The sequence below is a fragment of the Microtus ochrogaster genome, chromosome 22 (genome assembly GCF_000317375.1).
Source record: "Microtus ochrogaster isolate Prairie Vole_2 chromosome 22, MicOch1.0, whole genome shotgun sequence".
Taxonomy (NCBI): Eukaryota; Metazoa; Chordata; class Mammalia; order Rodentia; family Cricetidae; genus Microtus; species Microtus ochrogaster.
In genome coordinates this window covers 53,947-78,998 of record NC_022023.1, presented here as the reverse complement: position 1 = coordinate 78,998, position 25,052 = coordinate 53,947, and the positions used below count along the sequence as shown (strand labels likewise).

Sequence of the window (25,052 nt, the reverse complement as noted above, 5' to 3'; positions counted from 1 at the left end):
CTGGGTGAGCTTTTAAGCTCAAAAATGGTTCGGAGTTGGCATACTTCAGTTTACAAAACTAGCTAGAAGCTGAGCTACAGAAGCCAAAAGGCAAGGTTAGCGCATTTAGAGACTTGAAGAACTGTGGATTTTGATGGATTAGACCTTTATGTTCATTTTGGCAGATGGTGCTCTTTGTGTGTTGAGTTTTAGAGCCTGAATGATACTTTCATCATGGAGTCAGTTGTGCTAAGGTCTGAGGGCTTACAAAGGTCGGAGGCCTGCTACAATTTCCTGCTCTGGAAAATAAAGGTTAACAACAGCCTGGAAGGGTTAAATGAGGTGTCCACGCCTACCTGGTGCATAGCAATTGCTTTCTACAAGGGTTCACTCAACCCTCTCCTCCCACTGCACTTTCCACAGCAAACCAAACCTACTTGAGCTTCTGTTACAGAATATTCAGGCCCTTGGTTCCGGCTTCCTGCTCTTAGGGCGCCTAACTCCTTGGCAAGAAAAAGAGAGTTCCACGCCCTGAGCTAACTTTTTTGAAGCAAATCTTTGTGCAGACACGAATGAAAACAAAAGAAGAAACGCTGGCGCGTACCAAAGCAGGGACACAGTCCAAAGATAAATTGAGACCTGCTTCCTCCCATCATGCCCGTTAGTCCGGACTCAGGGCTCAAGTATTATTTTTATGTCTGTCACCCTTGCATGACCATTATCTAACTGAGGTCCGGTCCACCTGCTGAGTCTTTCCCGGGCTGGGACTGCAGCAGGCTGGGCTCCGCCCTGCCTTCTTCCTTGCGGGGCGCAGGCCTGGCTGCGGAGCGCACGGAGAGGGGGAGGCCGGGTGCCCTCGCCCCACCCCAGCCGCTGGGCACCCGGGTCCCCAGGGAGCGGCAGAAGGCGGGAACGTCAGCCTCACCCCACCGCCGCGCCCGGGTTGGTTCCGGTCCCTGGAGCCCGCGCCCCGCCCGGTCCGCAGGTGGCTTGTTGAGCGTAGGGTCGCGAGCCAGAGCGGGGTCCAGTCAGTCTGGCTGTCCTCACAGTGGGGCAGAGTCAGAGACCAGAGACCAGAGGGCCGAGATTATCTGCCCTGGCGGAAACAAGGGCGACACTAGCCTCCCAGACAACCACCACAGCTTCTCACCCGGGGGAGTGGGCCGCCTTGGCTCCGCCCAGGCCACACCACGCCCCGACCACACTCGCGAGCCTTAAGTTCCTCAGCAGCGGGTTCGCAGCCACTATCAGCCCCGCCCGCAGTGCCTTCGGGTCGAGCGCTTCCTAGGCAGCCTTCACTTGCCTGTCGTCGGACACCGCCGCCCTCACTAGCGTATTCTCCTGCGGTCCGGTGAGCATGGCCCCAGCCCTGCGCTGGCCGCACCTGCTCCCACTCCACCTCTCTTTGCTCTTTCTTTTCCCTTCTCTGGAGGCCTAGTTTGCCCTCTCTTGTTCCTTTCTGTCTCTTTCCTTTACCAAGTTCCTTTGTTCTGTGTCTCTGGCGTCCATTTGGTTGTAGGTTAGCCTTTATCCGTCCACTCCTTCCCCTTGGCCACGATGCATACAGCCTGCCTTGGTGGGGGTGGGGGTGGGGGTGGGGGTGGGGGTAGGGGACTTCCACGTCAGCTGTGACCAGAATGACTGTCACCAGGCTGCTCTGTGCCATGTGCCCTCAAACCTGTTCTGGTTTCTGGGGTTGTTTGTGCCTGGAGGAGGCCTAGAAATTAATTGGACACTGTCGGACTCTCCAATCTGCCTGAGACCAGAGTAGGGACACACAGAGGGACTGGGCTTGCTTATCATGGTCGCACACAGAGACACAGTGCTCCATTCAACAGTCAAGTGACTGTGTCCCAGCACAGCCGGGCTGCCTATCTACACAACTGTGGGGGAAAGAAGTTTGGAACTCAGCCAGAGTGTGGGAGATGTGGCTACCCTGAGTGAAACAGGCCCTGGGTCCCTCCCAGCAGGCTGGTGACCCTTCCTTTGTAGGCTGTGTTCCTGCAAAGAGAACAACCCGTTCTAAACTTGGCTTCTTTCCTCACACCCACAGGACACATAGTATGATCTTTAAGTGTTTCGTCTCCCAGCCACTTTCTATGGAAAATCGAGGGGATCAGGCCATGATAGCCACTGGCAGTTTTGAAGAAAGGGACACCTTTAGAGAAGCTTGATCCTGGAGGCCTCAGTGTGAGACCTCAAAGCTCCGTGCCAGGTAAGAGCCAGGCTAAGGAAGCCGGCTGTCCTCCCTCAGGTCTGTAGTCCAGGACTGCAGTCAACAGGTCATCAAAACTACCCCCCTCCACCCTGGCAAGTGACTCTTCACAGTTCAGTACGCACTCTTTCCACCCTGGTCGCCTTCTGGTCCTTAAAGATGGCGGTCTGCGGTGTGTAAAGGAAATCCTAACCCAAGCGGAACTAGACTTGACAGTCAGCAGCAGAGGGGGCAGGAGTTTATTGGGCATCTGGTTCTGTATTTGTCGTATTTTGTCCGTGTGTGTGTGTGTGTGTGTGTGTGTGTGTGTGTGTGAAGGCATGTGGGTGCCAGGGCAGGTAGATGGAGATCAGAAGACAACTTCTACCATCTGGGCCCCAGGGATCAATCTTAGTTCCTCAGATTCAGTGGCAAGCACCTTTACCCATCTTACTGATCTGAACTCCCTTCTTTGACCACCCCTGTGAATGAGATTAGCTTTTTACTACCTACAGTTTTACTTGTCTGGTCCTATCAAATGGTTTTTAGTTTTGTTTTGTTTGTGGGCGGTCATCAGGGTCTCACCACATGACTTTGGTTGACTTACTTAGGCCAGGCTGGCCTTGAACTCAGAGATCCACCTGCCTCTGCCTCCTGAGTCCAGGAACTAATGGCATGCACCACCATGCCTAGCATGATTAACTTTCTAGGTCTGGGTTTTAGTTGTAGCAATAGCTTTAGTACAGGTGATCTTTGCCTCTATACCCAACCCTAGAGGGCCTGACCTTTGGAAAACCCGAAACAGCATTCATAATGGCAGCTGGGCCACCTGTTTTTGGTCTGGACAGCAAACTTCATCTTTCTGGGTTTCCCACCGTGCTACCCTTTAGCTTGCATCATGCCACTGACGCCTGGAGAAGAGGTGTGCTCAACGCCTCTCAGAACTGTTGAATTGGCGTGAAGGGGCCCCTCAGAGCCTGGGACTGAGAAAACTGAGGCCTTAAGTGTAGAACAGAACAAACTGAGCAGCTGTGGAGCCTGCAGACAACAGGGACCTAGGGAGGGCAGTTGCCTCGCGGGCTGCTCTCAGGAGTGTGGAGTCTAGGAGCACTTGCGCCCCACCCTTACAGTTTGCCATCTGATTCCCAGTCTCACTAGAGAACCGTTGTCATGGTGACTTGCTCTGATGGCCCTGTTTGTCCCAGCTGTTTTGTTTCCATGGTTGTCTATGTTCACAGGTGACTACCACCACATCCTCCCTCCCCCAGCTATGGCTCTCCTTCTGAGCCCTAGCAACACAGGCAACCAATCAAGCTGAGCTCACAACAGTTGCACCCATGAAATCAGAGAAGTGAAATTAGGGAAGAAGAAGCAGGTCACCCTCCCCCACTGGGTGCTGGGCTCACTTCCTCCTGGGGCAGTGAGAAGGGTGGTGTTCCAATTCTAAGAACAAAATGGGCCTTTTGGTTTCCTGTATCTCCTCTGCATAGCCGTGACCTGCGCCTTCCATCCCACCACAAAGAACTGAGAATTTTCCCCCCTACTGGAGGAAAACAAACAGGCCTCCTGGTGGACCAGGTCTCCCGTCTTTCCCCTGTGCCTGCCAATAAACCTGGAGAGGTGGATGGTGAACCTCTGTAAACCTACACCTGTGGAAGCAAAGGACCTGAGCTGTGGGGGCTGGCCAGGATAGAATTAACATGTCTCTCCAGTAATTACATGCCAGCTAGAACCTCTCCTCTAGGGTTTGACCTGCCAGGTCCTTCTCTGGCAGAACTTTCCCCTTACTTCTGTAGCCCTTGGGATAGACTCACAGAACAGGATTGTAGGCCTCCTCTTTGGAGTCTGTGCCAGCAGATCAGGAGCCCATTGGTGGCTGTGAGGCAGTCTTAGAATGACCCGGAAGCCGTTGTCCCTACACTAAATAAGAGGGAACCCTTCACAGAATATCAGCTCCTTGCAGGAATTGCTTCCCAGACCCTGTGACTACTCTTGGATCTCACCCCTGGTTTCCCTCCTGTAACCCCTGAGACCTCCTTGGTACCTATAGGGAAAGTGGGCAGGGATAAGTAGGCGATGAGAGGGAGGGAGGCTGGGGGATGCTGTTACCCAAGGTCTTCTCTTCTTTTGGCTTAGATTCCGGCAGAGTTCCTCTGTCTCGTCTTGCTGATCGAAGGCTCCCACTTCTCCGATTTTTCTCCATCTTCTGGGAGGTAGAACGAGACCAGAATCATGGTTGGTTTCAAGGCCACAGACATGCCCCCGACAGCCACCGTAAAGTTCCTGGGAGCTGGGACAGCTGCCTGCATTGCAGATCTCATCACGTTTCCTCTAGACACGGCCAAAGTGCGGCTGCAGGTGAGGATGAAATGTAGCTCTCTCCCTTGGTCAGACCCATCAGGGGCGATGAGGATCCTAGAGCTGGCATGAGATCGGCAGAACCATCCGCCAGTCCTTATAGCCACTTCATCTTGGCCTTTCAGATCCAAGGAGAAAACCAAGGGCTAGTGCGCACCGCAGCCAACGCCCAGTACCGTGGCGTGCTGGGCACCATCCTAACCATGGTGCGCACCGAGGGTCCACGCAGCCTCTACAATGGGCTGGTCGCCGGCCTGCAACGCCAGATGAGCTTTGCTTCGGTCCGCATTGGCCTCTACGACTCTGTAAAGCAGTTCTACACCAAGGGCTCAGAACGTGAGTGTGCAGCTAGGACCCAGCCAATTATGACCTTAGTTCACTTAGCTGAATGGCTCCTTTAGGCTTCCCAAGACCCCTGGGAGGATCAGAGAAGTGGAGAAGTGGAAGGGACCCCACCAAGGCTGTCTAGGCTATGAGTAGGGTATGAGCCCATGAGAGTCCTCACAACCACCATGGCAGTAGGTGACCTCCTGGGTCACCTGAGGCTTGAAATAGGGGAAGGACTGGGCCAAAGGCACACTGGAGAGATAGCAACCACACCTTTTTGCCCTGATAGCCTGCATTCTTTTATCTCCTTAATAAGCTTTCCTTGGAGGGTAGGGGGTTGAGACAGGCTCTTACAGCCCTGGCTGGCCTGGAGTCAGACCACCTCTATCTGCCTCAGCCTCCCAAGTGCTGACATTAAGTACGTGTCACCACAGCCCCCTGACGTGTGAGGAAACTGAGCACCTACGGCAAGGATGCTTTTCCCAGGATGACACTGTAGGAAGAGGTAGAGCTCCACCGACAACCTGTCTCAAATCCAGTTCTACTAGGAGAAGTCACCTCTCTTGGTCTTGGGTTTCACATTTGGTAAATGGAACTGACTGATTTCCCAAGGCTGCAAAGTAGCTTAAATGAGCACATTTGAGAAAGTACTGTCTCCATTTTGTGTTACTCCTTGTTATGCCCCTGTGAGGGCTATATAGAGCAAGAGTAGGCTAGTTGCATGGTGGTTTGGCAAGAGTATGGTGTACATGAGTGCAAGCCTGGCTGACCACTGACCCTTTGTGTGCCCACAGATGCAGGCATCGGGAGCCGCCTCCTGGCAGGTAGCACCACAGGTGCCCTAGCTGTCGCTGTGGCCCAACCTACAGATGTGGTAAAGGTCCGCTTCCAAGCTCAGGCCCGGGCTGGCAGTGGTCGGAGATACCAGAGCACGGTCGAAGCCTACAAGACCATTGCACGAGAGGAGGGCATCCGGGGCCTCTGGAAAGGTGTGTGCTGGGTGTTGGCTTTCCTGTCCTCCCCTCCTTTCTCTCATACCCTGGGCTCACACAAACTCTCCTTCCTCTACAGGGACCTCTCCCAATGTTGCCCGTAATGCCATTGTCAACTGTGCTGAGCTAGTGACCTATGACCTCATCAAAGATACTCTCCTGAAGGCCAACCTCATGACTGGTAAGAGCTGGGGGCGGGTATCGTTCTCTAAAGACCACATCTTCTCATCTTGTTTGCCTTTTGCTTGTAGTTTATATTTCTCACCATTCAAATTCACTTTGTACATAATAGAACAGGCTAGATTGGCCAAAAGAATCTTTTAAATCCTTCTAAGGGATCCTAGCTGTAGTCTGTGTCTTTTAAACCTCTCCTTACAACTCTTTCCTGCTGCAATCACCGGTCAGGGTGGGCTGGGGAGAGCTCACCGCCTTTCCTGCTGCTCTGTGGCAGATGACCTCCCTTGCCACTTCACTTCCGCCTTCGGGGCGGGCTTCTGCACCACGGTCATCGCCTCCCCCGTCGATGTGGTCAAGACGAGATATATGAACTCTGCCTTGGGCCAGTACCGCAGCGCAGGTCACTGTGCCCTTACTATGCTCCGGAAGGAGGGACCCCGAGCCTTCTACAAGGGGTGAGCCTCTGACCCCCACCCAACTCCAGGGCTCATAGAAGGGAGGGAACCACCAGGAAGTGAGATGCAGCCAAGTGCCAAACATCCCAAAGTTGTGGTCACCACTATTTTTTAGAGGGGAAGGGGAGTGGCTCAGTGGTAGCGTGCTTGCCTAGCATGCTGGAGGATTCTACTCACCAGTACAGCAAAACCAGTGAGTTGGCTGCTGGAGATTCTTGCTCTTGGGCACAGAGCTGTAGGGCTCTTCTCCAGGTCCTCTCAGCCTCCTTTGAGATAGAGTCCATGGGCTGGATGGATGGCCAGGCCCCATGGTAGAAGCAGAGGGTGGACGTACCTCCATGACTTGTGTTTTTTCTTTCTAGGTTCATGCCTTCCTTCCTCCGCTTGGGGTCCTGGAACGTAGTGATGTTTGTTACCTATGAGCAGCTCAAAAGGGCTCTGATGGCTGCCTACGGATCCCGAGAGGCACCCTTTTGAGCATCTTCCACTGATGCTGGACCCTGCTTACCTCCCTGCCCTGCCTTTTCCTCCATCCTCTGCCCAGCCCCACACCTTTCCAGTCCCTCATTTCCCTCACCCCTACTCCCTTCCCACCTCATCTCCCTGTGCCCCAGTGCCGATGGCCCCACAGTGAGAAGGCCTGGCACCAGTCAAGACCTTGAGCCCTTAGTCATTTTTAACAGTTAAACCCAAATCTTTGTCTTCATTCCCAGCCCAGCTCAGCCAGCCTCCACCCATAAAGCAAGCTCAACGTTGGTGTCTTCTGTCTCTCATAAACTGTGTCTAGAGGTCTTGGGCTAATGGGCCTTTTCAGCACCTTGGCAGGCAGGGGAGGAAGCCAATGACTTTAAAAAGGGCTGACGGTAACATCGGGGGAGGGGCTCATGGGGTCATCCAGTCCATTCCTCCAGACCCAGCCTACATTGAGGGGACAGTGGAACAGCCCAGGGAGACAGCAGAACCCTTGCCCACCTGCCCTTCCCTTGGGGCTCTGTAAGCTGTCACTCAGCACCTGGCACTCTAGAGCTGCCATCCCCACCCCCACTGGCCAGGCCTGCCCATTTGCACAGTGAAAATACTCCTGTCCCCGAACATCAACTTGTTGAGAGATGTAGACATTTGGGGGGGGACTTGTTTTAAAACACATAATCTACCTCCCCAAGTCATAGACTCCCTGACTATAAGCACACCCTTAGGCGTGCCCTGAACCAGGACAGGGCAGGCCTGACCCACTGAAGGACTGGGCTTGGGTCCCTGGCAAACATTCAGCTTGTAGGGATTTTGTTTTGATGCTTGAGACAGGGTTTCACACTGTAGCCCAGGCTGGCCTGGAACTCACTTTGTAGTCCAGGCTGTCCTCAAACTTATTACGATTCTGCCTCAGCTTCCCAAGTGCTGAGATTACAGCACCACACCTGACTTCTAAGGACCCTCTCTTGGAAGTCTTACCCTCTCTGAGGTTGGCGACCAGCCAAGGCTTAGGTTGTTCAGTTCATCCTCTTTCCAGCTGTCTTCAGGTAGGAGAGCGAGGCAGGGCTGCTTCTTTTCAAGGAGTGGGGACTGTGAGGTCCCAGATCTGGACTGTGTCAAGTCTCTGAGGCCCATCTTACACAGGTTTCGGATGAAGGCCAGGACAAGGCATACAGTACTGGGGCTCCTTGGAGGAATTGAGTCTGGCCACTGTGAAGCCAGGCCTGGACAACAGGATGTTCTCCCAACCTAAAGCTGCTCTGCCTTCTGGCTCTCCACTCCTTAGCAGGATGTGGATCAGAGCTAGAGGGCTGCACCTTCCCAGTGTTTGACAAGAGGCCAGGATGTTAGACTGACTCCCAAAGAACAGTGTGCCCAGTCCTCGGTTTCTAATAACTCCAGCCACAGTCTCAGGCCTGATAACAAGCCACAATGAGGGTGGGTCAGCAGTGCAACCTGGGCTCTTTGCTTCACCACACAAGGACACAACAAATGGAGGTCTGGCCATTGTGTTAAGTCCTTCAGGGAATGTCTACCCTAGGCATGTCTACCAACAGCTAACAAACAGGTCATGTGGGGGCACACAATATGACAGCCATGTGTTCTGACATGTGGTATAAATGTGGAACCACTGGATTTATGATGGAGAATGATATTAGATGATCTGAGAAAGGGGAAGCAATTATTTTTTTAAAGATTTATTTATTTATTATGCATACAATGTTCTGTCTGCATGCTTGCCTACATGCCAGAAGAGGGCACCAGATCTCACTATAGATGGTTGTGAGCCACCATGTGGTTGCTGGGAATTGAACTCAGGACCTCCGGAAGGAAAGTCAGTGCTCTTAACCTCTGAGCCATCTCTCCAGCCCCAGGGGAAGCAATTAGTTAAAAATGTAGCAGAAGCCTCAGGAATATGAGTGGGTGGATGATAAACCCTGTTTTGCCCCCTAGATAGCCCAGTTATTGAGGTGACAGGAATCTCATAAAGGTCTGGTGGAAAAGCCGGGCGGTGGTGGCGCATGCCTTTAATCCCAGCACTTGGGAGGCAGAAGCAGGCGGATCTTTTGTGAGTTCGAGACCAGCCTGGTCTACAAGAGCTAGTTCCTGGACAGGCTCCAAAACCACAGAGAAACCCTGTCTCGAAACCCCCCCCCCCCAAAAAAAAAAAGTCTGGTGGAAGCCAGGCTTCCCACAGAGCCCTTCAGGAGGGTGGGTAGCAGTGGCCGGAACTCCTACTTCCACAACCTCCCTATAGCTCGAGGCCTGCCCTCACAATCAGTTGTCAGTTCCACAGAGCAGCGATTCACTTGCCATCTGCTTTCCAAGGTGATTATGAAGGGGTTGAGATATTTATTGTAAAAAGGATTCAGAAGACTAGAGGAATGTCTCAGCAGTTAAGAACACTAGCTACTCTTGCAGACCCAGTACCCATATCTGTAACTCCAGTTCCATGGAGATCTGACGCCCCCTTCTGGCCTCTGAGAATAGTGCGTGCATATGGTGCACCAACAAATGTAGGAAAAACACTTCAAGACAAACAACAAAAGGACTTTATTTTTTAAAAAGGACCATCTGGTGGTGGTGGCACATGCCTTTTATCCCAGCATTTGGGAGGCAGAGGCAGGAGGATCAGGTATTCAAGGCCAGCCTCAGCCACCTGAAAACCCTGCCTCAAAATTTAAAAGGACAAAAACTGGGTGTGGCCGGGCAATGGTGGGGCATGCCTTTAATCCCAGCACTCGGGAGGCAGAGGCAGGCGGATCCCTGTGAGTTCGAGACCAGCCTGGTCTACAGAGCTAGTTCCAGAGCAGGCTCCAAAGCCACAGAGAAACCCTGTCTCAAAAAACAAAAAAAAAAAAAAAAAAAAAAAAAAAACCCCAAAAAACCTGGGTGTGGTAGCTTATACCTTTAATCCTAATACTCAGGAGGCAGAGGCAGGGCTACCAAGTTCCAGGACAGCCAGAGCTACACAGAGAAACCGTATCTTGAAAAACAAAGAAATTTTTTTGAAAAGTCAAAAGGACAAATCCGTAAGCTAATAGGGTACTTTGAATGGCAGGATTCTAAGCAATATGGATAATCTGTTTGTTTGTTTGTTTGCTTGTTTGTTTGTTTTTTCTCACATCTCGGAAGCCATTGAATCTGCTTGCTGCCTAGACCTCGTCACAGCCTAAACTCAAATACCAGCATGGAAAAGAAACACAGTCCCGTCAACTTTGAAGGTACTGGTGTGGGCCACACAGCCCTGGCTGCACCCAGAAGCAGGATCTCCTTCAGGCCACCTGGAGTGACCCTCTCTATAATCTAACCATGAGTCTACCAAGAGTTTTCACACCAAAGACCCAGTTCTCACACCTGTAGGCAGGGTGTAAGCTCTACTAAGCAAGTTAGTAATGAATGCAAGAGTCAGGGACAGACCTGGACAGACCCCAAATGCCATGCCTCCCAGAACACTGGCCCACAGGCAGCCTGAGACCCATCTCATAGACACCGTACCAGAGCCAGAGGCAGACAGAGCTCTTCTGGCATTGTGTTCTGGGTGTGACTTTAACTGAAGCTTGTGAGTCTATACAGATTGGCCTAAGGTCTGGTGGCAGCTCAGCCATAGACACCAGAGCACAGGTACAAGTGCTGTCTTTCTGTGTTTCCTGTTTCCTGTTTCCCAAAGCAGGACAGTCCCTAGAAGATTCCTTTTGTACATATATGTTGTGAAATGGCAAGAGCAGAGGGACATTTGACAGGGTCAGTCACATAGCCCTGCCCCATGTACCAAGATGTAAGCAAGAGGCTCTAAACCCTCAGGGAATAGTCCATGCCTAGGAAGCCAAGTGGGACCCCAGGTGCCTAGCTTTTCAGGGTCCAAAGGAAGGCAAAGCAGGAAGCTTCTCTCCAGCACACTTCAGGTCATAGAGGATAGGAAAGGAATCTTTATTATATTGGCCTAAGGTCTCACACTTCCCCATCTTCACTGTGAGGGTGGAGTGTGTAAGGCCCAGCTAGCCCTCTCCATCCCTGCTCCTGTTCAGGTGCCCCAGAATTAGGTCAGCAATGCCTGGCGCAGCATCTGCTTCTTCTGAGGTGTGAGGCGGGTGGGGAATTGGATGTCAAAGAAAATGAAGAGGTCCCCCTTCTTGGTAGGGTCCTCAGGCAGTGGCATACCCTCACCTGGCACTATCTTGAAGTACTTGGGACTGAGAGAGAAAAGAAGCATAGAAGTCTCAGAGAGAGAGTGTCCAAGGGGTCCACACAGCCCTAACTCACAGGACCACAGGAATGGGCTGTGCGATACTTCCTAGGGAGCAGAGCAGACTCTGGGAGCGGAGTCAAACCTTTCCTGTCAGGGACCTTTCCTGGAAAAACACTTGGGGGCCACTCTTGCATATTCTGATGAGAAGTTTCGAGAATGGAGGCAAGAGAGGGACTGATACTGGGGTTCTCGGGCCTCTACGGGGTCTTCATACATATTAGAGAAAAGCATTCCTTCTTTGTGAGAGAAAGGTGGATTTGGGTTTCAGCCTGAGGGAGCCCTCCTGTGGCTACAGCCTGCACAGTCCATCCTTTCTTGTCACCAGGTGGATATACTCACTGGACGATGTCATTGATGGGGATGTTGAGCAGACGGTCATCTAGGGTCTTCACCTCCACGGTGCAGCAGGTGAGAGCCTGGAGAGGTTTGAATAAGAGGTGGATATGCAGAATGTCACCACGCCATTCATTCTATTTTAAAAGCATTCAGGAGCTTACTTGGGTTCCAACCCTGAGCTGGCACCAGGGAGGCAAAAGGCTGTTCAGGAACTACTTGTGAATGAGTTATGACCTGCCTTCTAGTTTGAAATGTGGTAGGTCGGGTTGGTGATAACAGAGTGTAAGGGTTTTGCGAGGCAGTAATGGCAGGTTCTGTGGGAGGAGGACCATACAGCAGTAACAGTAACTGAAGAGCTTCCAGGGTGAGGTGGACAGGTATGAAAGTGCCTCAACTAGGCACGTGTGCTCACCCTGAAGTCTGAAGGGCAAAGAGCAAGTCAACAGGGGCACCCTGAAGAGAAAGTGGGGACAGCGGCAGGGTCAGGCCAGTGTGTAGAAAAAATGAGGAAGGGGGCAAGGAGGAGCTATTCCACAGATCCACCCAGTGCCAAGGAGAGAGACACAAGACCCTGTGATTTCTAGAAGTTGGTTGGTGGAGATGAAGCCTAAGATGCTACAAGTGGGGTTCATTCTGGGTCTCCATGCTCTTCTTCTGCACTGTACACACTCACCTTACCCAAAGGAATGGGGTACACAAAGAAGAGGTTGTCAAGCTCTCTGCGGAAGCGAGGATGCAGTTTCTCCTTTACGATGAAGATAATATCAGCCGGGATAATGTTGGGTCCCTGATGTGGGAGTGTCATATATCAATCTGTTGATTTCATTAGTTAAGCAATAAAGAAACTGCTTGGCCTTGATAGGTTAAAACATAGGTGGGAGGAGTAAACAGAACAGAATGCTGGGAGGAAGAGGAAGTGAGCTCAGAGAGACGCCATGCTCCCCTCTCCTGGGCAGATGCACGTGATGAAGCAAGCCGCCAGGTCAGACATGCTGAATCTTTCCCGGTAAGACCAGAGCTACACAGTTTATTAGAGATGGATTGATCGGGATATCAGAATTAGCCATTAAGGGCTAGAGCTAATGGGCCAAGCAGAATGGGCCAAGCAGTGTTTAAATGAATACAGTTTGTGTGTTGTTATTTCGGGGCATAAGCTAGCCAGGTGGCCAGGGTGCTGGGGACGCAGCCCCGCTGCTCATATTACTACAGGTCCCTGGGCAGGAAAAGCCAAGGGGTAACTGGTTTTTTGCTTGCATGATTTGGCCAAGTTTCAGCCACTGCTTGCCTCCATGTCTTCCCCTGTGCAATGGAGAATTATGCCCAGTTTTCAGGGTGGCCTAGGGCCACTTCCTAGAGAAGCCTACCCTGTTTCACTCCCCATTCCCAAAGTACTTCTCTACTGAGCATGCCCATATAAACCTACTCAGTATGGGGCAGGGACTTCCTTGTGTGACAGCTGGACACTGAGCTGGCCCAGACAACTTCTCTGCAGGTCAGTAACTCAGAAACTATTTCTCCGCTTCAGCAAGACATCCTGAACTCAAACCTCTCTTCTGTCCTCTGTAGACAGAAAGAAAGCTATTTCTGCAGCTCCCAGTGCGAGAAATAACCTGACAGCTATTCCTCAGCAAGCTCAAGACCAGGATAAAGGGAGGCCCAAAGGCTGGGCTCTGAGGAGACTCTAGTGCCATATGGGGAGATTGGGAAATGCTGCTCAGAGCAGGGGATGTTGGCTCTGGGTATCTGTTGTTTGCCTGCTTTCTTATGACAGGGTCTTGCTCTGTAGCCCAAGTTGACACAGTCACCAAGTCAAGACTGAACTTGAACTCCTAGGCTCAAGTGATCCCCCTGCCTCAGCCTCTTGATTGGCTTCAACTCCCAGTGAACCATATTGAAGAGTGATTGTTGGAAGCAGGCATTCTACAGGTAAGAAAGAGAGTGGGTATAGGCAAGGGAATTAATCTCTTTCAGCTCTTAGCCCTCCATTATTTCAGTTCATCTCAGCACATAAGGACTCAGCATCCTTAGCACAGTAATTTGATGTTTTCCCACAGATACGTATTTTAATTTCAAATCATCATTAATGGAATGCTTCTGAGCAGCCTCTCTCCTTGGGCTTTCTTAGGGATTACTACCCAAGAACACTGGAGGGGAAGCTGAGGGCCCTTCTGTCTCTCTGTCTGCCAGCACTGGGGTTACAGGAGTGGTGCTGAGGATCAAGTCCAGGTCTCCATCCTTGGCTGGTAATGAATATCTTCCCCAAACCCTTCTTTTAGCTTTTGTGTTCTTTTCTTTTTGGTTTTGTTTTTTTTTTTTTTTTTTTTGAGTCAGGGTTTCTCTGTGCAGCTCTGGCTGCCTGGAACTTAGTAGACCAGGCTGGCCTCGAACTCAAAGAGATCCACCTGCCTCTGCCTCCTGAATGATGGAATTAACAGTGTGTACCACCACTATCTGGTGATTTTTGTGTTCTTATCTTGAGCAAGTCCCTTCCATGTGGAGCCCAAGTTTTCCCACTGTGTAAAATGATAATAACCCCAAACTGCATCTACAGAAGCATTTTGAGGCTCTGTCCTTGGGAAGGAACTCTAGAGACCACCTCATTCTACTAGACCAGAACTTGTAGGGAAAGAAAAACAAAACAAACAAACCATGGTCTCCTACCCTCTCAGTCCTCCCACCATGCGAGCCTGGAGACTCACTCCAGCCAGCTTTTCACCCTCTTACCTGGTCCCCTTCCTTCTCAAAGGTGATGCGTGTGCCCTGCCTCCACCCAGGCCTTACGTCGATTGTCAGAATCTTGTCCTTTATGGTGGAGGAATATTTATCTTCATTTAGCACCTGCAGCAATAAAGGTGGGAGTGAGGAGTATATTTGGGATGTCTCTGTGGAGTTCATGCTCAGACAGTACTCATAGCAATGCGGGTGAACTGCCAGAGCCATTCCCACTCCCGTCCCACTGCCACTGGATCTAAGAGCTTGCGACTCTCCAAGGCAAAGCAAGTCCTCAGACCAATAAAGCTGTGGCCTGAGACAACAGTCACCAACAGGAACACAGTGAAAGGTTCCTCTCTCCAAATCCCAGAAGTCTGACCTTATCTCAAAGTTCTCCCAACCCTTCTCCCAGCTCCATGGCATTTTACTGTCTAGTACAAGCCCACTAGAGACCCCAGACTTCAGTTTATAGTTTAAATTATTGGTTGATATGAAGAAAATAGGGGCTGGTCACTAGAGTGCAGCAGACTTTCTGAAGGTAAGCTATTGAACCTCATACAAAGCATCCCACCATCCTGTCCCCAATCCAATGAGCACAGAGAACTGCCTTTGGGAAGCATGGCCAAAGTGGCCATCTCCCCCAAGCAAAGGGAGGAAGAGGGCTGGACCACAGACCACGGTCAGGCCAAGGACTGAATGAATACTGCAACAGATATTCACAAGGGTCTTCCATAAGCTGTCACCTTAGAGACTGTACCAGCCCACCTCCATGTCCACCCTGTGGCCATACACATACTCTTGGGAATGTGGTCTGGAAATGCCCTGGAATGGAACTCGTAGGAGATTCCTTCTGCTCCTACTCCTCCACTTTCCAAAATGGTGGGACTGGACTGAAAAGGGAAGGATCCTGTCCCCATGAGGAGCCTGCAGAAATGATTTCTGCACCAGAAGGAAAGGTGAATCCTCTCTGTTATCCATTTCAAATGTCAGATTCTAGAATCTAAAATCTAAAATTGCTGAGTCTCTTGGTCTAAGATCCAAGGTTCTGTCAGAAAGGATCACCAAGTTTCCCAACAGTTAGGGGAAGGGGAGGTGACAGGGAGGTTTGTAGGGTTAGAAAGCGCCTGCTAAGAGGAGCAAGCTGATACGCACCCTTCGGGAGATCTTAATCTTTTTGGTGCAGCCAAAGAATAAGTCCTCAAGGGACAAATAGAGGTCTCGTTCGATTGGAGGGTCTTGTTTCTGGACTCCTCGGCCACGAAGCCCCCCAAAATTCAAATCTATATCATTTCCTTCTGCATCAAAAAATTCTAAAAGGAGATGGGAAGATGAGTAACAGAAATAATGTCCAAAGACACAAATCAGACAGATGACAGACACACAGACAGGTACACACACACACACACACACACACACACACACACACACACACACACGTATTCCCTTCAACCTCTTCAGTGACCCAGAGCTAAGTTTCAATGTAACATTTCCACTTCTCAGAGCCACAGACCAAGGGGCTATTCATTTAATTTCATTTTGGTTTTAGCCTTGAACTCAAAACAATCCTCCTGTCCCAGTCTCCTGAATGCTGGAATGACAGGTATGAGCCACCACACTGGCTTTAAGAAGCTACCCTTAGCTTCAGACCAGTGAGCATCAGGCTTGACAGGCCCCAGTGCTTCCTGGGACTCCCACAGAGTGAGGTGCTGCCAGATCCTGCTGCGTGAACACACTGCGACATCGCTCTAAGGGGAAGAACCTGGTAGAGCAGAGAAGACTCCATTCAGATGGAGTAGGTTCGAACCGCCTATCTACTCTACCCTCAGACCCCACCGGCCCCTCTCTGTCTCTCCCAAGAACATTCTAGATAAGCCAGGGTCAAGTGCTCTAGAGTTACTAGTTTATATGAAGAAAGACTTGGTGGTCCATGGCAACTGTGAGTGATTGCCAGCATGCCTCAAGCACCTTCCGTCAGCCTCATCTACCCCTGCCTGCCTGATGCCCTTGCCTTTAGCCTGATGCAGCAAAAGAGAGATACCCTTCCTGATCTATACTATACTATAATTCTTTGGATCTCAGTTCTTTAGTCTGTGGTATGGGGTAATGCTTGCCCTATCTATACCATTAAGATGAGAAACAGCTAACCTTGGGTGAGCCTGTTGTGAATCAGGCTCTGTACCCAGTGACTTTCTTTGCTTTTTGGCCCAGAGAGGTCAACAAAATGCTCACATCTCCACAGCTAGTGAGTAATGATGTTAGGACCTCTACCACCGGACCACTTGACCACAGAAACTGTAGCCTTGGTCACTATGATATATTGCTAGATGTGGGGCCCTTTGTAGACTGGAGTGAGAGGGCCCTTTGTATTCTGCAGAGGTGGCTGTTATGTACCCAGTTTGTCATGACTAATGTCGTGGGATGAATGTGTCAAGTTAGATGGTGAATGTTCAACAGTAGGGAATGTGCAGTGGCTGAAGATGTGATGGCCCGGGGGCCTGTGTCACGGCTCAGCAAATAAGGGCACTGTGACCAATTCCTTGAGGTGGAAGCAGACAACTGACTCCTGAGGGTGGTCCTTTGATTTACACTCTCTAAATAAATGTAAGAAAAATCCTTTTTAAAAAAATGACCAAGAATGTAGTTCCATGATAAAGTCTTTGCCTAGAACAGTGGTTCTCAACCTTCCTAATGCTGTGATCCTTCCTTTAATACAGTTCCTCATGTTGTGGTGACCCCCAATCATAAAGTTATTTTTGTTGCTACTTTGTAATTTTACTACTGTTATGAATTGTAGTGTAAATAGTTTTGGAGTTAGAGGCTTGTTGAAAGGCTGTGACTCATTGGTTGAGAACCACTGCTCTGACCATACAAGGCCCCAATTTCAATTCTTAGCATCACAGACTATTTTTTTTTCAATTTTTAAAAATATTTATTTACTTATTATGTATACAATATTCTGTCTGTGTGTATGTCTGCAGGCCAGAAGAGGGCACCAGACCTCATTGCAGATGGTTGTGAGCTACCATGTGGTTGCTGGGAATTGAACTCAGGACCTTTGGAAGAGCAGGCAACGCTCTTAACCACTGAGCCATCTCTCCAGCCCCCATCACAGACTATTTTTAAAGACAGAAGATTTCTGGAAGGACATGGGAGATGTTAATGACAAGTAGCTGCATTTAGGAGAGGAAAAGAAATGGAGGGTTAGGATATTTCTCAGTAACTTTCATTCTGATTTTGGTGTGGTGGTTTACATGTGTGATCCAGGACTTGGGAGGCTGAAGAATTTGAGGCCAGCCGGGCAGTGGTGGGGCACGCCTTTAATCCTAGCACTCAGGAGGCAGAGGCAGGTGGATCTCTGTGAGTTCGAGACCAGCCTGGTCTACAAGAGCTAGTTCCAGGACAGGCTCCAAAACCACAGAGAAACCCTGTCTCGAAAAACCAAAAAAAAAAAAAAGAATTTGAGGCCAGTCTGGGCTACAGAGAGTGATCCTGACTCAGATAAGTAAGTAATCCTTTTCCCCTCCACGTACTGTGTTTATTTCTCAAATAGAGAAAACCAGGCTGAATGTGGTGACTCACACCTGTAATCCTAGTACTTGGGTGGCTAATCCAGGATCACCATGAATACAGAGCCAGCTGGACTACAAAATGAATTTGGAACTACATGCACTACAGAGACCAAGCCTAGGAGGCTGCAGGGATGGCTCAGTGGTTAAGAGCACTTCTGGTGCTAGGCGGTTGTGGCACACGCCTTTAATTCCAACACTCGGGAGGTTTGAGGCCAACCTGATCTACAGAGCTGGTTCCAGGACAGCTAAGGCTACACAGAGAAACCCTGTCTCAAAAAACTTTTTTTAAAAAAAAAATCAAAAACAAAAAGAGCACTTGTTGCTCTTGCAGAGAACCCAGATTCAGTTCCCAGCACCCACATGGCGACTTACAACCGTCCCTAATTCCAGTTCCAGGGATCTGATGCTTTATTCTGACCTCCTTGGGCACCAATCACACACATGTGCACATACCTACAGGCAAAACTGCCACACACATAAAACAAACATAAAATTTTTAAAAATAAAAAAGAAAGAAAACTGGGTGTAGTGGCATATGCCTATAATCCCAGTATTTGGGAGGCAGGAGGACCAGGAGTTTTTTGTTTTGTTTTTTAATAATTTATTTAATTGTATTTTGTTCAAACTGGTGTTTTGCCTGCATGTACGTCTGTGTGAGACTATCAGATTCCCTGGAACAGGAAGTATGAACAGGTGTGAGCTGCTACATGGGTACTAGGAATTGAACCCGGTCCTCTGGAAAAGCAGTCAGTGCTCTTAACCACTGAGCCATCTCTCCACCCCCACCCCCCTTTATTTTTTGTTTTTTCAAGACAGGGTTTCTCTGATTTTCAAGGAAAGTCTGTCCTGGAACACGCTCTTGTAGCCAGGCTGGCCTTGAACTCACAGAGATCCACCTGCCTCTGTCTTCGAGTGCTGAGATTAAAGGCGTGCACCACCACTGCCCGGCAAGGATTTAGGAGTTTAAGGTCATCCTTGGTTAAACAGCAAGTCTAAGGTTGGTGTGGGATACATGTTTCAATAATAATAATAATAATGATAATAATAATAATAATAATAATACAAAATAAATACAAAGTAACCAAACATAACCACCAAAAAAGGTATTTTCTCCAGCTGTGTTCTTTCCCAGTGAGGCAAGGTGTAGGGTGGGATTCTTACCACTGAAGGGGTTGTCTCCTCCAAAAAACTCGTGAAACACCTTTTCAGGGTTGCCATGGAAGACGTAGCCTGTTGTCCATGGAGTCTGAGATCCAAACTCCAGAGGAATCCCACCCTTCAGGCCTTCCTCGCCAAACTTGTCATAGATGCCTCTCTTCACGGCTGTGGATACATGTGACTTTGAGAAGGGACATGGGGCTTGTGAGGATGGAGAGGCTGGGAGCTAGTGAGAAAGCTGGGGAAGGTGATGGGCCAGGACAGCCTTATCTTCTGCATCCTGCTGCCTGGAACTGTCTAGAAGTTAGAGCTTCAGTATCACTATCACTGTGTGAGTTTCCAAGTCATTTGTCTATCCTATAGAGTCTATAGTATTGCCAGAGAGCCCAGAAAAGCAATGAGAAAAATTTGCCTGGTTTGGAACTGGAAGGTCAGGTATGTACCTGGTTTGGCCTAGTTCATTTTTGGAAGAGAAACTAGAATTCAAATTTTAGAATTCTGAAAAGTCATGGCTGGGAGTCATAGTTTAGCTATTCTCATGAACAATAGCCACAATCACAGTCCCCAAAGGCTCTCCGTGGCTCTCTGCTCCTTCTGTCCCTGGAGGCAGTCTGGGAAGGATAAACGAGTGCCTGCTCCTTCTCAGCCCTCTGCCCCAGAAGCCGGCATCCTCATCTGAACCTCAGGGAGGCTCCTCTCTGCCTGGCTGGAGCAATAAGCCCACCCACCTGATGGCCTGGTTTGCTCTCAGTTTGTCTAGATACTGGGCAGGGAGGATGATTGCTTACTCTTTACTGACAGCCTAGACACTCGAGGAATGATCCTAATGGAGCGGTGAATGACATCCCCACCATCACTCACGGTCGCTCAGCACATCATAGGCTTCTGCTATTTGCCTGAATGTCTCTGGTGCAGATGGCTCATTTGACTTCAACGGGTGGTTCTTCATGGCAAGTTTCCGGTACCTAGATGAGGGAGAAAATGCAAGCCCTTGCCTCTGACCTGCTTCTGAGGGCTGGAGCACGGCTCAGGGCTGACTTTTGCTGTCTAGCTTTGGTACAAACCATGGAGAAGTGGTACAGATATGAGTGGCTGTGGGGTGTACTGCTTGGATCTTTTGGAAGAGACCTTGGGGTAGAGAGCACAACTGGCCAGCAGTCCTGCCAGCTGCCAGCTAGACAACTGTCAAAGGCTGCTCGTCCTCTTAGCTCCCACAGCCGAGACCTAATTCAGTAAAGATTTAGTGATGGTTCACTTGTGAGGCACGGGACACCCCCAATGCCAGCTTTTTGTCACTGTGACAACATAACTGAGAATAACTACCTAAAAAAAGGAAGAACTTATTTTGGCGAATAGTTTTCATCCATGGTTGGCTAGCACTACTGCTTTCAGGCTGAACATCATAACAAGAACAAAGCTGATCACCTGAATGACAGCCAGGAAGAACAGCCAGAAAGAAGAGTGGTGAGGGAGGAAGAGAAGAGAGGAGAAAGGGGGAGGAGGAGCAGAGAAAATGAGGATGGATAGGGGAGAGAAAGGAAAGAAATAATAGGGAGAGGGGAGAGAAGAGAGAAACACGGTGAGGGAGGGTCCAAGGACAAGACATCAAAGGCCAGCCTCCAGAGACGTGCTGCTTCTAATACTCCCTGCCTTGTGATAGCCTATTCCAATATGAAGAAATTAACCCATCAATTAATTAATTAATGATGAAGTTTATCCCCTCATGAGCTAGTTGTTTCCCAGTAGCACAATGTGCTAGGAGCCAAGCCTTTAAATGGGTAGACTCTCCATGTTTGACACATCTTCTATCAACTTGGCTTGACAATTCCCCTGCAAGCCACATTTAGCTCTCTCTACCTAAAACCCACCAACCCTTTCTTTCCACAGGTCTTGTACCTTTGCTGAAGTTTGCAGGCTCCCTCTGCTTATTCCCAGGATAGGTTCCTGTCATACACTGTTTACATCTAATTCTATCTCTGTGTCTACTTCACAGAGGACCAGGACCAACACAGGCTTCTCAGGTGTAGGATGAGCCCTCAGGTCCTATCAGGCCCTGGCACTCTTCCACCTCTCTGCTCGTTCTTGTCCCATTTACTATCTGCCATGCCAGCCCTCAGTCCCGGGATGCCTGCAGTATCTGAGGACATGTAGTGGATGCTCTGCGGAGAGTTTAATAAGGGATTATTTGTACGATGCCTGGACCTTTCGGGACATGCTGAGCATCCAGACCTCTAGGAGTGACAACAGGGAACTGGACTGAAACCTGAAGGTTGCGGACATGTCCTGGCAGGAGCTGAGACCATCAATTAAGAGATTTAAGTAGCATGGAGAGTGCCCACAGGAATGGAGCTGTGATGTTAGAACTGAAATTTCTCTCCTCTTGTTTCACTCCCCTTTAGAAAGAGTTGCAGGGGAGGTAATGTGGGCAAGGAAGTCTGCTGCTACAGGGCATGGCAGGGCGGGCAAAAAGAAAACCTTGAGCTCAGAAGCCCAAGTCACTCAGTCCCAGTTTGACCCCACATAGTCCCTGCTGGGTCTGATCAGGGCTCCTGTCCCTGCCCAGCCCTCTCGCACCCTGCCTCTCCTTCCTGCAACTATGTCACAGCTGTGTTTCCCTTGTAACCTTAAGAGCCCTCTCTAGTTCTTATTGCACACTGTGAATGGGTTTTTCCCTGTATCTCTTTCTCTACTCTCTCCTTCCTTTTCTTCTTCCCTCCTTTCTTTCCCCTCTCCCCCTTTTCTTTCTTCTAAAATACTCTGACGTCGCTCTCCTACTGAATCTCTTCACTCATTTCCCTGTTGCCTTCAGCAGACAATCCAGATACTTCAAGCTAATATTCACTCCCAAACTTTCTTTATACAATGACACCTCTTTAATCATCAGCTGTCCTGAATGGAAGAGAAAGGATGAAGTCATGGTTCAAAATGTGTGTCATGAAGCCAGGCATGGTGGTATACACTTGGGAGCAGAGGCAGGCAGATCTCTGTGAGTTTGAGGCCAGACTGATCTTCATAGCCAGATCCAGGTCAGCTAGGGCTACACAGACCTTGTCTCAAACAAACAAATGGTGTGTGTGTTTGATCCCAGTATATGCAAATGTCATAATGAAACACATATTCAATAGAATGGATATATGCTAATAAAAGACTGGATGTATGATACTGAAGAAGGTGCTAACTCAATGATCAGTAATAAGCATGGAGATTTTCTTTATTATACAGGCTCAGTATTTTGTGAGTGTGTGTATGCATACATATGTATGTGGAGGCCAGAGGTCAACTTTAGTTTTCTACCCTGTTTTTTTTTTTTTTTTTTTTTTTGAGACAGGGTTTCTGTCTCTCATAAATTCTACTACAGCTGCTGGTTCTCAAGTGCCAAGGATCTGCCTGTCTCAAGACACCCCCATGAGAGACTGTAGCATACACAAGGCTCAAACTTTAAAAGTAGTTACAGTAGAAGAGTTATGGGCTATCATTGGGAACATACAATTCTTTTTATTGCTCTTATCTCCATGAGTCCATATGCCAGATTTCTGGGTATTTTCATACAGAATATCTCACCTGGTACTATTTTAATACCACAATTACTGCTCTTTAAGAAGTGTGTGTTTTGCCTATGTGTGCATCTGTGCAGGTACACATGTGGGCACACACGTGTGGAGGTCAGAGGACAACCTCTCCTGTTCTTCCTCTGCCCACCTCAGTTATTAACACAGTCTCTCACTGACCTGGGATTCTCCAAGTAGCTAGGCTGATTGTCTAGGCAACCACAGGAATTTATTACCTTTCTCTCCTCCCAGGAGCCAGGGTTACAAGCAAAATACAACTTTTTTTTTTAATGTGGGTTCTAGGAATCCAGCTCAGGTCCTCCAGCTTGTACAGCAAACATTTTACCAACTAGGCCATATCCCTTTCTCCTTGGTCTGACTCCTCCTCCTCCTCCTCCTCCTCCTCCTCCTCCACACTTTTGTTTCTTTTAGAGATAGAAACTGAGGTTCAGAAAGGTTGACTTTCCTGAGTGTGTCATACTTGATGTCTCAAGGGTTTATAGCTTGTGCTAGGTTGACATAAAACTAGCCAGTGTAGTTGGTCTTCCAGTGACTAAGCTGTGCTTGTCTGTTTGGTAACTTTTCGTTTAATGAGTCCCACTGGCCACCTGCTTTCTATCATGGAAACCTTCCACTTGATAGTGGAACCTTTCACTGGCCAGTGAAAGCCCTGAGCAATGGGTGGTATCTTCCACTGTACCAAATTTTTCTCAATTTTTAAACGAGTTTATCATCTTTCTCTATCCCCACTGGACACTTTTTTCAATCCACAGGAACTTGACCTAGGGAGGTAGGGATGGTGTCTAATTTCTGATTCCATTCGTCACATACAAGCTCCTGGGATAACAATGCCATTTACCTCTCAGGGTCACTTGAGGATTAAGTAAAACAATGATAGAAAGCTCTCAGAACAGCTTCTCCACATCCAATACAAGCAGCTAGCATGTCCCCAAACCTCGAGTTGCCTTGATGCTTCCTTTTCCTTCATACTTTTAATGGCACAATCAATTGTCAACTTCAGTTTCTTCTCTTCCTCTCCAGCCCATGACAGAGCACCTTAACCCTCCTTTAAGCCTTGTTTTTTGGCTTAATTATCAGAACAGCTTCCCACGAAGCTGCTCACCTCTCAGGACAGCACCAGGTACTTCTTTTATAACAACACATATTCCATGACAATGGCCTGCACTGTGCACAACCTAAAATTAGTGCTCAATAAATTCTTGCCCAAAACTTTTTTCTTCTCTTTTCTTTTCTTTCTTTCTTTCTTTCTTTCTTTCTTTCTTTCTTTCTTTCTTTCTTTCTTTTTTTTTTTGGTTTTTTGAGACAGGGTTTCTCTGTGGTTTTGGAGCCTGTCCTGGAACTAGCTCTTGTAGACCAGGCTGGTCTCGAACTCACAGAGATCCTCCTGCCTCTGTCTCCTGAGTGCTGGGATTAAAGGCATGCGCCATAACCGCCCGGGCCAAAACTTTTTTCAAAGAAAAAAAATTTAAAAGATAAAAAATTTCAACAATACAGTCTGACTTCTGTCCTAGATGCCCCCCTAAACGCACTTACTCACCTCTTTTCTTTTTTGAACAGAGCCTTGCTGTGCAGCCTATGCAGCTCAGGCTGTGCACCAACTATTTGATTACAGGCAGGTACCATCACATCCATATCTAGACTTTCACAGAGTCCCTGAGACTTGACAGAGATATTCAGAGATGAGTATCAATTAGTGACAAAAACCCATATAATGGCCAGAATGGAAACTGTAACATCCTCTTGTCCAAGTCATTTCTGGTTCACGGTCCTGTGATCTCTATGAGACTCAGGATAAGGTCCAAATTATCCGTTGTCCTCATTTCATAGCTAGGAATTCTAACATGACCCAGTAGGACATAATGGGGCGGAGGATTGGACACGGGGAGCCCACTGGTGCACTACAGGTGTGTCTGAATTTCCAGTCTGCGTCCTGACCAGCTCAAAGCCAGGATATGGTATGCAAGAGGAAAGAGGTGCCCCTTTCCTGCCCTAAGCTTCACAGGGAAGCGATTTGGCTGGCATCAGGGTGGGGCTGCCTCAGCAGGAGCCAGGCTCCGATTCCGTCCACTTACGCCTTCTTGATCTGGGCATCCTCTGAGTTGCGATTGACCTGGAGCACAGCATAGTAATCCATCCCCATGGCTGACAGCAGTGAATCAGTTTTTTCTCAGACTCCAGCCTCTGTTCGTCAGCGTTCTGTGGTTGCTCCTGGCAACCACGAAAGGTACTCTGGGAACTGTAGTCTTTTGTTTCAAAACACTGGCCCTAGGGTGCTCGTAGCTGGTTCTGTGACCCGATAAAGGTCACACAGCTCAGAAACAAGAGTCCCTTGAGCACTTCTTTGTTTATTTTTTAGTACAGTAGCTACCATGAATTTTTAAAATTTTAGAACAAAGCCGGATATAGTGGTGCAACACCTTTAATTTCAGCACCCAGCAGAGGCAGTTGGGTCTCTGTGGGCTGGAGGGTAGCTTGATCTACACAGTTAATTCCTTGTGAGTCTAAA

General features: G+C 49.0%; 2 protein-coding genes across 3 annotated transcripts; one reads left to right on the top strand and one right to left on the bottom strand.

The window, feature by feature from the left end:
- The first annotated feature begins 783 nt into the window (after window positions 1–783).
- Window positions 784–7,785, top strand: Ucp2 (uncoupling protein 2). The gene is made up of 8 exons (XM_005357498.2): window positions 784–1,330; window positions 2,033–2,194; window positions 4,310–4,531; window positions 4,657–4,867; window positions 5,653–5,847; window positions 5,930–6,031; window positions 6,302–6,482; window positions 6,845–7,785. The coding sequence occupies exons 3-8, from the start codon at window positions 4,406–4,408 to the stop codon at window positions 6,957–6,959; spliced, it is 930 nt and encodes a 309-aa protein (XP_005357555.1). The 5' UTR covers window positions 784–1,330; window positions 2,033–2,194; window positions 4,310–4,405; the 3' UTR covers window positions 6,960–7,785.
- A 2,384-nt stretch (window positions 7,786–10,169) lies between these two features.
- On the bottom strand, window positions 10,170–24,780 carry Dnajb13 (DnaJ heat shock protein family (Hsp40) member B13). Of its 2 annotated transcripts, none has more exons than XM_005357497.3 (8): window positions 24,619–24,780; window positions 19,839–19,942; window positions 18,981–19,142; window positions 15,403–15,560; window positions 14,263–14,376; window positions 12,212–12,325; window positions 11,542–11,618; window positions 10,170–11,146 (listed from the first exon to the last, which is right to left on the bottom strand). In XM_005357497.3, exons 1-8 carry the CDS (start codon window positions 24,684–24,686, stop codon window positions 10,993–10,995), a joined length of 951 nt encoding a protein of 316 aa, XP_005357554.1. In that variant the 5' UTR covers window positions 24,687–24,780; the 3' UTR covers window positions 10,170–10,992. The 2 variants fall into 2 exon arrangements, with proteins under 2 accessions (XP_005357554.1, XP_026640038.1); XM_026784237.1 differs by lacking the exon at window positions 24,619–24,780 and adding an exon at window positions 24,084–24,596.
- Window positions 24,781–25,052: the final 272 nt, after the last annotated feature.